Genomic DNA, 16,500 nt, shown 5'->3' on the forward strand with positions numbered 1-16,500 from the left:
TTTCAGAACCCTAGCAGAAGCACCAATTATTTACAGGTTTCTGAGACATAAATACAGATGTTTGCATGCATATTATGTATATAAACAGGTATATATAGACACATAGGCAGGTAACATTTTAAAGGGGCAAATTCTTCTTCCAGATATAAATGGACAGAAAATACTGCAGTAAATTATTTTAAACCAGAAATAAAATGACATAACTAACACACAAAACCACAGAGTTATCTGCTACAGAAAGAAAAATGATGCATTTTCCTATGTATTATTATTCAATAAAAGAATGAACTAAAACAAAACCATTTTCTCATTTGCATTTTCTGTAGGCATGTCCTTGCTGCCTGCAGCAAGGGTACATACTTAATAAGAAAAAGGCAGTATTTTTTACCAGAGAACCAATTCTCGTTGAAGAGACCTCAAATTATAAAGCAAGTGTAGCCTGTTCTTCAAAACAAATTATGCAAAGAAACCATTTCCACTTAAGTAATTTATTTCTTATCCATTCACTCATAACTGCTGAATTGAACACATAGAAAAAAAGATTTCACTGTCAATCCTGTGTAATAACTGGGAGACCAAATGGAATTCCTTTTCTGCTTCATGTATAAATCAATATATTATTGTTCTTTCTTCAGGACCATCTGTGCAACATCACTGACTTCAAATAACTCATAGGCTCTAAGGGCAGAGGAGACCAGTATATCATTGATACAATCTCTTAGACATCATAAGACATTTAAATTTCAGCAATTACTCAGAACTGAGCACAATAACTTTTGTTCTCAGCAACACCTGTGTAACTCCATTCAAGGGGAGCAGGGTTACATTAAATTGCAACTGAATGCTTTTTTGCTTTTCCTTCTTTCCCTCAAGCCAGCCCAAATTAAAGACTTCCGGTTGAACAGAGTTGTAAAGATACATGTTTTGTAAAATAAGATTTACAAACTACACTAAGTTGATAAAGAAACTGATGAACTGTACTGAATTAATGGCTGACAGCACCAGTCCTATGAAATTATTCTTCCCACAAACCCTACTAAAAAGCAGCTGCATCAGTGCCCATGATCATACATTGCTTATCTAGGGATTCTGAGGGAAAGGAAGTGGCAGATAGATAAAAGAAACAATTACTGATCCTGAAACCTAAAAAGCCAGATATCTGACATCTTTAAAAAACAAATAGAAGAGACAGAGGAGTTGCTGGGAGTTCACCTCACCTTGGAGCATAGAAAACAAAGAATTCTAATTACAGACAGATTACTGCAACACTTGACTAAATACACTGCAACAAAGCCAACACAGTTTACAATGACTAAAAACTCCAAGTTCACAGTTTTTTAAGAAAAAAAATAATAGAAAATAGGTATGAACTAATAGAATACTCCCTACAGTGTCCAAATGCTTCTGATACATCCCATAAATACTGAAGGAAAGATAACAAAGTAATATTGTTACATATCAGTAGATGAAGCCTGAGCCAGGATTTCAATGATCCCAAAAGCTGGTTACAAAGGATTTCAGGAACCAGTACCAGATATATAGTATTTAACAGCCCAGTGAAGTTAAAGTTAAAGTTCACAGTGCCTCCAGAACTTTTCAGAAAGAGCTATACTGCTTAAGACTATCAAAATGGATCCCAGCTGTGCAACAGCAGTTTAGGAGAACCACTTATTTGGTCATCACAACTTCTTAATGTTATGGCTTCAGCTAATTATGTTAATTGCTTGTCACATCATCATGAAAGAGTAACCAAGACTGAAAAGATTCAAGGAATAACAAGATACACACAGACATTTTGGATTTGCATCCAGCAATCTACTGCAAAACAAGAACTATCTTTTTCCTTTCACGGCCAGATAAGTTAGACTAATTCAACTTCAGCTTCTTTTCTTCAGTACCTCTTATCCCATCTGGCAATACTACAATAAGAAAATGCTAAAATCCAGAAAGCAGACCTAAAAATGAGGAAGGTATGGCACTTTGCATTGTTCATCTGCAAGATTAGTAAGCACAGATTATTTTAATGGTGTTAATTTGCAATAATTTGAGTTCATGAAAAGAAGCCAAATTTCACTCTTCATATAATTTTACCGATTAATCATAAATTTATAATGTGAAACTTGTTTTTCTCTGAAATAAGCTGCTTATTACTGGTACACTCCAGATACCAAAATCAAGTGGATTTTCAATTTGCTGAAGCCTTTTTTTTTTTTTTCCTCTTTTCCGCCTCCCCTGCTTCTTCCGTTAAATTAGAAGCTGATCTTAACACATTCACAACAGATTCAGCTGTAACTTAAATAAATAAGTAACTGGAAATAGCAAAGCTCTACTAAAGAAAATCTACCTCTACATGATTCAGAAAAAAGCCCGTATACCTTAAGATGTTTGGATGTGAGAGTCTATTCATAAGTTGAACCTCTTTTAGCATGTTTGCTCTGTTGCTGTTCAGTGTGTTCATCTTCAAAGCCATTACCTGGTCTGAAGTTCTGTGCCTTACCTATAGGATACAAGAAAAAAAATTATAAGGATATGAAGTGCAAGACTGAAAAAACAATAATCTTGTAGCACAACTTAGAGATCCATCATGACAGACAACTTGAGGTATACTATGATTTCTGTAGTCTTTGTCACACAGATGACTTTCTATAAACATATTATGCAAATGTGAAGGGGTATTTTGCTCTCCTCTTGCAACTGGTGATGACAGAAAGCTTGAAAAGTTGGGGGGAAAATAATCAGCTTCTTAGTATTAAGTGAAGGAAGTGACCTATTTTTCCATGAGCTATGAAACTCACCTTCATCCCATCCATATCCCTCTTCTTTTTCCACTGCAGTGGTTGGCAATAGCGTTGCATGGAACATATTATGAGAGAGCCTGCTGGTCTCAGCTATAGGGCAGATTTCAGAGTTATTCTATGTTTACTTCTAAACCAAGACCAGAAACCAGATAACATATTCAGTGGACAGAAAGCATTCATATAAATCCTTGCTGCAAAGCAGAGAGGTTAATAGACATGGTATCACCTAGTCTAGAATGTCAGTAGTGGCTGCAGAGTGTCAACATGAAAAAGGATTTCTCTAGTAACTGTGCAGAACCAGCACACCATTCAGCTATGTTCCCCAGTCAGAAATGGGGCCATTTCTAACTTGACACTCTCAAATTAGCCTTTTACTAGCAAACAAATCAATATTACACAGATGTGCACTACTACTAGAAAGGAGTTGTCACAACACCGTAAGGCTTGCCAGTCCTTCGAATTTCTTCGCAGTTGGGCACGCCCACATGCATACTGGTAATATTCATGGAAATTATGTTCCCATTATTTTCTTCCTACATCAGTACCTGCAGCTCAAACCCAGAAAAGGTGTGCTTCTCAAAGCACAGAACTAGCACTATGGTGAATTCATTTGTGTGTCTGGAGATTAGTTTAGAAAAGTCAATGATTCAAGAATTTAAGATTTTCATCAGCTTTCTAATTTAAAAAAAAAAAAATCTACATTACAATATAGGTACATATGAATTGCCTATATTTTAAACAACGGCAGCCTGTCTCCTTTTATTCTGGGAGACACTGCTCCTCTTTTCCAATAAAAGGCTTCTTTAGCTGGGATAAGCGAGTTTCAGAAAGAACAGCTGAATTCATGATAGCAGATAAAAAGAAAGCTGGGTATGTTTTCCAGAGGGCTCACTGGTAGGTGTGAAGCACCAAGCAATACCAATTTTCAAGTTGTATTTGTTCCCTGTATCTGGAAGAAGAAGGGGCATACTTCAGCTAAACATTCTCACCTAGACACAAAGCACCATGAATTCAGCACAAGGATGAACTAGGAGGAAAGGGTGTCACGTTTCAGATGTGCACCTGGCGTAAGGCTTCCAACCTGCCTGTTCCCATCCTAGTTTGAAGTATAGGGTAGCAGTGGAAACATTACAGCTAAGCATGGTAAACAATATTGAGGGGCTGAGTAGAAAAATAGCCCACAGATTATGCTTCTCCTGCTTCCGTCTCTGATCGTTAGCTTCTATGCTAATGATCCTCACCCACAGCCACCCAGTAGTTCCAGTGCAAGAAGGATCAGAGAAAGGAGGTGAAGGACACAGAAAGCAGCACTGAGAGAGGAAACCAACAGGAAGTTCATACACACGGGAATATTTTCAGTGGCAATACTGGCTTTAAAATAAAACTGGTCAAGCTACAGCTTTAGTGAATTATAACAAGATAATCTAGAACCCTTCCACACATAACCTGTTTTGCCTGTTTGGCATGCTTATTGGTTTTAAGCAGGATGATTGCATGTTAAGTTGATGAGGTTTATTGTTACTTGTCAGGTTTCTTGTGTCTATTGTGTGCTTTCATTAATTTTTAATTACGTAGCTTTCGCATACCCAGCCAATTTGAATGAACAAGCTAAGCTGGGCAGGTCAATATCTACATACAGACTTTTAGAATCTGTATTTTAGTTATAGATTAGTTTTACCAGTAATACTGCTTTGTCTGAGGAACAAAAAATTTTTAAAAGACTTAAGAAAGGAAGATTTGTCCCAACAATGCAAATATAAATTAAGAAAAAAGGGCAATTTTTAAACTTTGCATCGATACACTGCAGCTAAATCAACACACTTCCTGTGGGAGGAAGGTTAGGAATCTTGGGTGTTGTGGTGAAGTAATTTGGGGTTTGCAAGGAATAGGAAAGAATTTGAAGAAACTTAACTCCTGCAGGCAGAGAGATGTTCTCAACAGGACTTCCTCAGAAATCAGCTTACCACTAACACAGAAGCATCAAGGTCTGCCAACAGGGAATGAATAGAGGTAGAAGGTGAGCAGGAACTCGTATGAGTGTGGTCTTAAATAGCATTTGCCTTCTCATTAACTCTGTTAGCTACCTCTTAATTTCCTGCCCATTTTTACAATTCGCTCAGTTCCATGCCAAAATTTCAAGTCCTTTCGCTTCCACTCTGAGGTAAAAGTAAAACCTATCACAGGACCTTCTTCCTTGGTTTTGGCTTTTCCTTCTTCTGACCAGGTAACACCAGAGATTTTATTTGAACTTCTGTATATTGTTCTGATGTTGGAGGATGTATTCCTGCAAAATCTGACAGAACAGCAAATTACCCAATCAAGCCAAAAAAGAGGTGGGAAAACAGGGACTCTTCCTCTCTTGCTAGATACTCTAAGCATCAAGGAAGAAGCAGAACTGAAGGTGGGCTGGCATCTTCTCAAAAGGACAATACTCAATATTATCAATAAAACCAAATACCAAATATATATATATTATGGCAGACAATGCTAATCACTCGGAATATACATGAGACTAGCTGTGTTCTCTCCTCTGGAGCACCGCTGGCAAACTATTTCTGAGGCAAAACCAGACTGCCAACAGGGACTCTGTCTATAAAGGTACTTTCTTTAATGTCTCAGTCAAGCTCTGGATCATCTACATGGAAGGAGCTCCCAGTTACACTACCCTCGGAGCCTACTTATCTGTCAGTCGTACCCTATACAAAATTTGGCTCTATTTTGGCAGGCCTTGCCAATATCATGCCAAAGCATTTAGTTTTAATCCTTCATCTCCTTTCAGGTCAGCTCCGTTCAATGGAAGCATGGAAGTGATGTTTCAACCACCTGACCACTCCAGAAGGAAAACTATTAAGCATTTTGGAAATATTGCTGATCCAGTTCAACATCTGGTTACAAGGCAGTTTGCCTCAGGCGTATGCCTGTATACTCAACATAAGCAGGGATTCACTTATGCAATTCAAACCTTGTACTCATGCAACTAGCATATTGCTGTAAAGCTTTTAAAGCTGTTGACATTATTATTAATTAGAGATCCTTACATATCAGAGCAAGTAACCTTTCAGTGATGTCTGGATGATCCTGTCTGCTTAGAAATATTCTGACAATCCTACAGCTGCTGTCCCATACTGCTTTGCACATGCTTCTGACTTTTTCATCTGCCTACCTACGTGTCTCCATCTCAGAGGTCACAGAAACCAGATATTGCCTCCCTGTTTTATTGCTGACAGGCAATTAAACTCTCCCTTTGCACTCTTGATTCTTCTAGGATCAAAGTACTTTGTAAGTACTTTGTTCTGGCTATGGCTAGCTGCATGGCCTGCCTGCTCACTGTGTCTCCATGTTCTGATCCAGAACCTTACACCTTCCTTTAGAAGAAGATGAGAAGCAGAGGAAGTCATGGATCCAGGTACATAAACAGTAATATATTTGAAGGAAATACCATAATAGTGATTGAGCAGGGCTCACATTCAAAAGAACTAGGCGCTATGTAAGTGGTGTACTAAGTACACACGAGGAATATCCTGCAAAAATAGGTGGTTTTAATCTTCAGCTTGCTACTTAGGTACAAAATTCTTTATTATAAAACACTCTAAATATAATTTAAATAATTATTCTTCATTCAGTTATATAAAAAGTAAGGGCTTTACGCAAGTCCAAACCTTTATATTACTTTCACTTTTTGCCTGGACTGAAGGGGAAGGAGCTTTTAAACAACAGCTGAAATCTAGCCTGATTTAATCTTTCACAAGGCCTTTCTGACCTTGACTATTATCTGTACCATTCCAGGTGTCCTTGGAATGAGCATCTGAGGAACACTTCCTAATATTGATGTTATAAATCTGTCAATACAACTTTCAGTTTTGCCCCCAGTTTTTCATGGCATTTTCCTTATTTTCCAACTATAAAATTATTAACTGCAAGTGATTTATCACTGTTCTCTTTCAAAACTGTATTTAATTGCTTTCCAGTTTTTTCCATAGCTTTTCGTCTTCTGGTATCGAGCCTCAATGCTTAATTACATTTACAGATCTTGTACAGCCTACAGTATAAAATCCTGTTACCTCCCTATCCCTAGCACCCACACCAATTCTTTCTTCATTGTTTTACACACCTCAATCTTCATCTTCTACTTCACCTTCTCCTTTCTTTCCATGTGTCCAAAGTACCATTTTGAAAGCAGCCCTCTCTAGGCCAAACAGATGACCATCCCTGAGATTGCTTCCTGTTTCTGAGCTCACTGTATTATCCACAAAAATGCTGCATATATTTTTACTTATACTGGCTCACCAACCTTACACTCACCATTTCAAATGTTTCCTTCACACTCAGCTTGCAGCCATCATGGTGGTGACATAATGCAGCAAAGGCTAAATGACTTTCTCTGTTTATCTATGCCACCTCCTGTCAACCTGTTTTTTGTAACAGTCTTCAGCTGATTTGCAAGTATTTTCTCTTGTGATAACAAGAGATTAAAACATGACCTTAGTTACCTTTCTAGGCTGCTTGCACTAACTATGCTATATAGTATAATTCTATGTTTGATTGAAGAAAGCTTCCTTTAATTAAGAAGACAAACCTGTTCTTCAGCTTAGCTCATACTGTTTGCAAAACAGTAATCTCAAATGTTTTTCTGAATGTTAAAATGTACCCACAGTCAGATACACATACTCAAAGTAGTGATGCCTATATCAAGTAAAAAATCTCACGTAACTAAGAACATTTGCAGTGACAAACAGAAGCTTATAGAAATACACCAGTCCAGATAATATTAGGCTGCTCTGTTGATGCTAGCGAGTCCAATTAGGTTGCAGTTGTTTTCAAAGTAGTAGTATATAATGTCACTACACTCCAACTTCTTGTAGCAAGAGAGAAGCCTGCCAAGTGTAACAAAACTTCGCCAAACAAAACCAGTCCACGTGTGTTACAAGAGCTTTAGCACAGGTTCAGAAGACGTACAGAAACCAGGCACACAACAAAACCCAAAAACCTTGAAAAGTCCAACATTAATTGTGATTCCACTGATTTCTATAACTAAAAACAGTCGTGAAAAATACAGAGAAAAAGGTGAAGCCTTTACCATTTTCCATTTAGTACAAAGGCTTAATGTTGGTAATCAAACAAGTATCCCACTTTGTTAACATTAGTAACTTCTAGTATCAGCAATTCCACAAAGCAGCAAGCAAGCTCAATTACCACAGTATATTTCACACCTACAGTCAAATGAGTTCTCCATTTTTTTTGCCAAAGTGATTTTATAATTATTGAGATAGCAGTACCATTGATACTTTGTAAATCCATTTGTGTATGCCAAAAAAACCCTCAAATTTTTTTCTGTATTTTGTTTTTCTTCATTGCCCACTGTAACTTAGAACCAGGGCCCAAAATAAATTAATCCTGTATTTTAAACAAGCCATTTATTGATAGGAATCTGTGCATATCTCTGCTATTCATTTGATCTCAATTAAATCACAAATGCAAAAAGAGACTGTAGTCTTTATTTTGAGAGAAAGCACAAATTAATCAGAGGACTATTGTTCCCCAGTTTGACATGAAATATAGACATCATAGCCTGGGTGGGGGAGTTGACTGATTTTGTAGCGAGTTCAGCAGAATGTAACCAAACAAAATTCCTTTTGCAATTCTGGAGAAGAATATAGATCCACCTTTTAAGCACTACGCAAGAAAATGCAAAAGAGCATTGTTATAACACAACTTCAGTATATAGCTCAAGTATGTACTTCACACTAGATTCTAATGTCATAGTTTGTAACTGAAAAGAAATACTGAGTTTGAAGTACAGAACTGGGAGCTCACTTTTAATGTTAGCTCTCATCAGTTCATTGAACCACACTGGGCACGTCACTTCACTCACTTTCATTCTCTCTATAAAATGGAGGTGATATTGATATCTGCCAGCCAGGGAAAGTGGAAGTTTGACATCTGCAAATGATAACTGTAACATCCAAAGCTCATAACTAGATACTGTACCTGTGTCCTTATTTTCTTTTTAATTTGTAATACTTACAGCTAAGTATTTCTCATGTTATGATGGGTTTATCCTATACGGAAGATGATGATATATACATAATCTGGAGATACTTTTGAAACAACATTCAGGCTGAGTTTTCCTGATGTATAATTGCACCTACAGCCTTTTACAGTATATTAACAGTTTGATTCTGAGCATACAGTTCCCTCAGCTGTATCAATGATGTCATCGTCACTATTCAAACCTTTGTTGGGATTGTTTTCAAAATCTGTATAGGAACGAGGAGCTGAAGTTTTATTTTGAGCAAAAATAATTTTCTTTTCTTACTTTTCCATCATAAATCTCTCAACTAAGTGTTACCATGCACAAGCAAGGAAGTCAATTTTACATTTGAGAACAGAGCTCACTGGCATTCAACTACTGCTACTATAATCACAGCTGCAGCACTAGGACTTGAACACAATCATAAGTAAGAGAAGAGAAGGCAGTACAAAGAAGCTACATTTTCCTTACTTCAGGATACTTAAATATTTATAATTGCTATACTTCGTAACTTTCAGGGTATAGCAAAAAAAAAAGTTCTAAAAAGAGTTTCTTGTTATTTAAGACATCATGAAACTGTTCTTCTTAACTATTACGTTGTCCTAGCAATAATGTAGCTAATTAAAAATAACATGCAATTTCTTCTGTCTCCTCATTGTCAGTAAAGGTTAGGAAACAAAGAATTGAATTTGCAGGACTTCAATGGAGGTAGCTGATGTTAAAGTTACAAACTGTCATTAGTGACTCAGTGTTAGACATACTGTCAGTTACAGATTAGCTAACAAAGCAAGGCAATGCCTCTGTTTCAGTATCGATTCCTCCAGCAGGTGTTTCATAGCTCTGTCCTCTCCTCAACCCCTAATCCAACAAGACCATCAAACACAAGTCCCCATCCATGCAGAGTAGTGCCTGCCTGCAGCCCCATATGAAGGGCCATGCAGCCACCCTGAAGAGCTCTTAGGCGGTGACAAGCACAGTTAGACCTGCCAACAGCTGTGACAACTCCCATATGGTGGGAGCTCACAGGGACAGGAGAAGGGAGTTCCTGTGATTTGGATATGGCCTTACGGGGACAGGACATTCTGAATGACTTGCATACAGAATTCCCAACAACTTGGTAAAGACTAACAGAAGCTATATCATGCAGCTTTTGGAGCTCCTATCTCTGATCATTACCAATGGCTATTAAGGGGGTATGAGGAAGTATTCACTATGGATCTGAGACTGTAAACAACATCTCTTCTGCTACTGCCATCAATAATAGCTTGCACTTTCGTTTACAGATTTCATACTAGGCAGTAACACATGCATGTGTATTACCATCCCACACGCATTCTCCAGGCACAGGCAGTAAAATCCATCACTGAAATGTATTTAACTTTGCCCCTCTCTCAGAACCAGTAGATAAGTGTTCAGAGAGGTGTGTCACAGTCATCTCAAATGATGCACTCTGTTCTGTAGGCACAGTCATGTTAACAGTGGACATGTGCCAGCAGAGTTATTTGAAGAACAGTAAATCAGCACCTGTTTCTCAGTATCAGCTATGAATGAGCTTACACAAACGTGCATGTTTGCCAGCTGGCAAAACACAGAAAATCCCAGAGCTGCCAACCCAGCACATCTCCATCCAGAACAGAAAACTAAACAGATCATTTAACTGTGCTTTGAGAAATTATTATGGAAAACAAGACAAAAAGCCCACAAACATCTCTGTGCCAAGGGAATCTTGCCACTCGCTTTGCCCCTGGGAAACTGCACAATGATACTCAGATTGGCACAGCTTTTCTTCCAGAAGAAAATCAAAGACCCAAAGGACTCTGAAGTACAGAAGTCACTGTACTAAATACAAAATCCAACCAGGGGGTTATCTCTTATTGCAAGGTCCCACTTGTTACAGTATCAGAGTGCCTTTCTTATTGTTGACAGAAGTTGCAACATTCTCACTAGCTGTGAGGACAACAAAGATTTCCCTCAGACATTCAGCATACCAGCTGCTCAACAGGAGTTAGGAGAAGCCAAGTTTCCAAACAGGTGATAAGTACATTTGAAAACGGACAGCTTTAGATTAATTTACTTTTATTTTGTTACTATTCTTTTAGCATCAAGATTTGTCTCATCTCAGTTCCAGAATGGTGCTTCTTCCTATCTCCTGACAAGTACAGAAGTAAAAAGAGACTGATTAGAACCACCTAGCTGATATAACTCAAAAGCTTTGAAATGACATTTCAAAGTTATTCTAAATTTCTTGTCCGATTTATGCAATACACAGAGCGACTGTGTTCTCAAGCAAACAATGAATGATGTGTTTTAAAACTGTAACTTCACATAAGAGATCTTAAGCCTAAAATATCTCCCTTCTGTTATCTTAAGCAAGGTGAAAGAGTTTCCTCCACTAGCCAAAAGGGGAAGATTGGGAAGATTTTCAGCTTAAAATTGAAGTAAGAAGTGAGACCAAAAGGCATGTGTGAACAAGAAGATTTGCTCTTTCTAACAGGCATCACATCAGGAGGAGAGCAACAAGGGCAATGGCTCTGTCCCATTGCAACAGACTGAAAGAAGAAATTTAGAAGAGGAACAACATAGCACACCTGGGTGAGAGGAACACACTGCTTAATGGGTGTTGCTTCTCAGTCACAAGGTGTATTTTCCATGCCTGTAAGACCAAATATTAGATCTGCATAACCAATATTCCACTTGCTCCTTCACTACTTATTTTCCAACCTACAAGGATTTCTTCTGACACTTCTATACACCGTAAGCAGAGCCTGAAGTATCTCATTTTGCCTGATGCAGCAACACCAATCTGAAGGAAGAAAACCAAACACTTCAGTAAAAAAAAAATTATAAAAAATGTTATCATCTAGATCATTAGTTTCCAAAACTGATGGTCTTAAACTGTTGGTAGCTGTAAATTTCTTAACAACTTGCCAAGCTTACTCAAGAACATTTTAAACAAACAGGATGGCTACAAATATCACAGCAACAGGAGAGAGCGAAGAGTTTCTGTTGGTGAAGTTCTTCCCACAGCCATTTAATTTTTCAAAATAAGCACAATTCTTATCACAGCTTCTAGCCATTGGGCTTTGCTATGCCTTTTTTTCACTACATTAAAGAGTACCTTCAAACAACTGTTTTATCATTATAACTGTTTATGCACTGTAATGACATCAATTTTTATACACCAAACATCTTAAGACTGAAGTTCTTCACTGAATCACTTTTCTAGTCATTAAACTATTTTTTATTGTTAATTTCTCCCCACATGTTGACACCGAGCTCAGAAAAGTTAAATATCCATTGCTGAAAAAGTATTTAATGTATACAACTAGATGGCTTCCTGCAAATATTTCACAGGGTAACTAAAATAAAATACCTCTTATCCTCATAAAAATAGTCCCACAAATATCAAGGATACTGTGTGATCTCACACCTAATGTTTTACAGTTTTTTAACACCTACATTTGTTCAGGTCCCTGATCAGGTGGCTAATTCCAGAGGCAATCAAAGAGGATCCTTTCATAGTGCAAGCCTTACACTAAATATTCAAAGCAACACACGAAAAAAATAAGAACTTTGAAACTGAAGCAGAAAGGGCAAGGAAAAAGCCAGAGATAGATTTGAGGCTTCCTGTGAAATTTCACATTATCAGCTGACTTTTGCTTCAGTGCTGCCTTCAGAATATTTTTAACCTGAATACCAGAAATACTTCCTTATGAGTTATGCAGAAAGCTATTTTTGTTGAACTTTACATTTCAAAATCTAGTGTTACTATTTTGTTTCTTAAAACAAAATTGCAATAATTCTCAACAGAGAAAGTATGAGGAAAGCATACATAGATAATGGAAGAAAATCTTCCAGATACTTTCTCACTTCCTCGGTAGATTTTTACCAACCCTCTGCCAAGAGCTTCTGCCCTCCCAGCTCAACCAGATTAAGCGGCTGTTCATGCACATTGTCTTCACAGGAAGTCAGAATAGCTTAATCTACTGCAGGAGGTTTTTCAGTCCAACATAACTTAGAATGCAACCACTCCTCTCTTGCTCACTAAAATATTCTTCAGAGATACCTGTAACTATCTTCCATTGCAGTCATCTGTACTATCAGCATTAAAATACAGGTTAAGGAGAAGTTCATGTTCATGAAGAAAGACAGATAAAGCTGCTTTTGCCCTGGGACAAAAGGATGAAGAGCAAGACAACATGAAGTCTTTTCCAAACCTATGTTTTTGACTCCACAAATCTATAAAGCAAAGAAAAACACAAAGATGTACAGTGTGGTAGGAAGGCCTAAACAAATAATAAAATAATAAGTAAATAATAAAAAGTAATAAAAAGGCCCAAGTCTGATGTAATCAAACCTTGCAGAAAGCAGTTATGCCCACTGGCCTACCCTAAGTCTGGGGACACAATACAAGTTCACACTCACACTCTGTTAAACAAACTATGGTTCCAGTAACATTAAATCCCATCTACAATGGCTATCATAAAGAAAATCACCTACACACTAATAGTCTTCCTATTGTCTTCTACATAAAAAACACAGAAGTATTCTGCCCAACTAACTGATTTTATGGAAGTATTAATGTCACCTTCAAGAATGCAATGTTGGCCTAACATCTGATGACAAAGCTATGAAACTGTTCAAAAGCAAAAGCCAAAGTTGTAGTAAGAGCCAAACTCATCCCTTAGTTTGGTATTAACAAAGGTATCAACTTTTCCTGTTGCCAGTGTTTACATTGAGAGCTTTTTAAAAATAATCAAAAGGGTATGTTAGGATTAAGAAAAGCTTGTCTCCAGTTGGAATGCCCAGAATCTCCTTGATTTATGCTGACATCTAACCTCTTCCCCTTTAAAAGAATTCAGAGGGAAAGATACTGTTTTGACAGTTCTGAAGATGGACATCCCATTTATGCAGGAGACAAGTGCACACAGAGGAGACAGTAAGAACTTGCTTGTAGAATCCTCGAACTCTGCAAGCTGGGGGCTTGTCCTGCAGGATGGAGCTCCATATTGTCTCTACTCTTGGCCATTCTGCAAAGACTGGCAATAATGCACACACATTCAGATTTTAAACACATTGACATCCAATACTGCACTGCCTGCTTATCTGTCAAAACCCAAAAAAACAGATTCCAGTTCTAGAAAGTGCTGTCTGCAAACTCTAAGCCACTGGTTTCCAACACCTTCTCCAGTGTCATTCTGCTGACGAAGGGTTGAAAACCAAGCAGCAGCAGCTCCCTTGTCTTGAACTCAGATTCTCTTGCCATTTTTTCTGCACCTTTTCTGTGTCATTATTGCAGTCAGCCTCTCCTTTAATCTGAATTGGCATTCCCTTCTCTGTCTGATCATTTATAAAACTACTCATATATCTCCCTCTTTCCATACATTTACAGACATTTTACTCTTGGAAGAAGGTCTCCATTGACACGATACATCACTAAATGCCACAAGAAAGCTGAACTCTGTGTCAGTAATGAGTTGATAGTAGTGTCAATAAGCAAACAGACAGGACAAGCTGTAGAAACAACTCAAACTGGGAAGTTCTAGCTATAAAAGTATAGTTAAAAAAATTAAAAGAGAAGGTTCTAGAAACTTCTATAATGGAAGTTAAAAGGACAGGCCAAAAATAGCTTCCAAGAAAGATCACATATACTTGAGCCGGGCTCAGCTAAGGATACTGTAGTAGTTCTTATAACATTCCTTCCCAGATTTACATTAATTTTAAAATTAGGTGATAAGAATTATTAAGCTAATTGTAAATGTTTTACAATAGTAATATACATACTTGAACACACAGACTTCTGTAAAACACCTTACTTTATGCCACAACCCACTACAACTAGATTAAAGACTGGCTAATGATAGCTCAAAATATAGTTGTATATGACAAAGCAGCACAAGATGGAGAAGTCTTCTACTGAGCTTCCAAAGGAACTGAGCTGGCCTCCTGTTACTCCATATTCTGCATTCACTTCCATCTCACTGATGGAAGTTGCCACTCAGAAAAATTTGAAACTTCTAAATTTGTAGCATTACCCTGTCGGTATTATTTCATCAAGTAGTGAAGGCCATAAACATAGTTTAACCATGAGGCATAACTGGGCAATGTATAACGTGAAAATAGAAATTCATGCCAACCAAGACAGGTAGGTTTTTTTAGGCAAGTGACCTGTCTATTCTCATAACTTTTGTGTCTGAAGTCCTATGAGTTAGTCCCTCACTTACTCTATTGTACAGTTCTTCCTCTAAACTGTTTATTCTAGTTAACAGGTTCTGTCAAACCCAGGTGAGAGACCAAAAGAAGAAAGTGACTATGGTTTAACATCAAACATTTCTGCACTAGACTCCTCAAAGCTTGCAAAACTATAGATAAACACAGAGATGTTTATCAAGCAGAATGGTAATTAAGTAAAAAAAAGCATAAAAAGAGACAGCTCTCAATGAGTCATTTGGGGAAAGCCCTATCAGTACTATCTCTCAGATGAACCACAGTCAGATGTTCCAAAGATCAAACCCACCAGCATGACAATATGCCTGAGAGACAGAGTATCATAAATTATACAAAGCACAAATGATACTAGATAGCGTACATGAGAGGTAACAGAACTACCAGTTTTACTCTAAGTACATTATCTGTACTTGGGAAAAAAGAATTATGTAAGTATTCTTCACACTACCCTTAAGCACAACTCCACATCAGTCCTATTTCTCCTTTCATATTAGACAGCTGGATGCTGCTTATCTTAAAGACACTTCAAAGACATTAAATAAATACGAGAAAAAGGATCCTAACCCCAGGCGCACCTTCTCTGATCAGTTAGCATGTCTGAAACTCAGAGCATGTAAATTTGACCATATACCAACTGATTAATTGAGGACCATCATTACAGGGTAATTAAAGAGAAGACCTTACAGCATAAGCACATAAAGCACCAATATCTTGAATTAACTACTACAACGTAACAATGTAAAACCATAATCAAAGGAGTAGCTAGTGGTTCACAGGTAAACTTGTAAGATTACCAAGTAGGACCCTGAAAAAATCTATCTAAATTCAAACCAGAGAGTGAAGGAAGGAAAAAGTTTTTAGGCCACTGTGGATTAGTACCTAGAAGTAGGAATTAGTAAGTGAAACTTGCTGCACAAGTGCAAAACCAGGAAAACTGTATAGCCAGAAGTTCTGCAGAAAGAATCTTAACTTATAGGGCATCATAAATGGAGTGTTTGGCACTTGATGTGTTCTGTAGGTATGCTGAAATGGGAGGACTGATTTTCACCTCAAAATTTTCCATCAGCCCTTACTGGTCTTCCCAAGTAGGAAGTTAAAGGTTTGGGACCATGGCTGGGCGTTGTTCATTCACACAAACACTCTTTGCCTGGCTCAATTTAAAAGCAAACCTCAGTGTTCTGCATTTGCCACTGAAAATCTGAACAGGCACTAGTCAGTCAGCTGCTTCAAACTAAATTGATAATAGTTTGACTAAGTTAATATTTTCTAAAGTAGTTTCTATAATACTTAGTATTCAGAGGAACGTGAATTTGAAATGCTAGTGATGGCTAACAAAAATGAAAATGCTAGCTTAATATCTTACATTGAATAAACCACGAAGTTTAACTTGTGTATGAATAAAGGTGCACTAGAAATGCTAAAAGAACATTCATAGCACATATG

The 16,500-nt window shown here is 37.5% G+C and overlaps 1 protein-coding gene across 3 annotated transcripts in view; it reads right to left on the bottom strand.

Moving 5' to 3' along the window:
- The window catches only part of TESK2 (testis associated actin remodelling kinase 2), a 79,478-nt gene that overhangs the window by 51,831 nt on the left and 11,147 nt on the right, over positions 1-16,500 (bottom strand). For 2 of the 3 annotated variants that reach the window (XM_051624730.1, XM_051624729.1), the window contains exon 3: positions 2,376-2,497. The exons of the other annotated variant lie outside the window; for it this stretch is intronic. In XM_051624730.1, coding sequence (XP_051480690.1) covers positions 2,376-2,497 — 122 coding nt within the window. The remainder of the gene's footprint in view (positions 1-2,375; positions 2,498-16,500) is intronic. 3 annotated transcript variants of the gene reach the window in all.

This window comes from Apus apus, chromosome 7 (genome assembly GCF_020740795.1).
Source record: "Apus apus isolate bApuApu2 chromosome 7, bApuApu2.pri.cur, whole genome shotgun sequence".
Classification (NCBI taxonomy): domain Eukaryota; kingdom Metazoa; phylum Chordata; class Aves; order Apodiformes; family Apodidae; genus Apus; species Apus apus.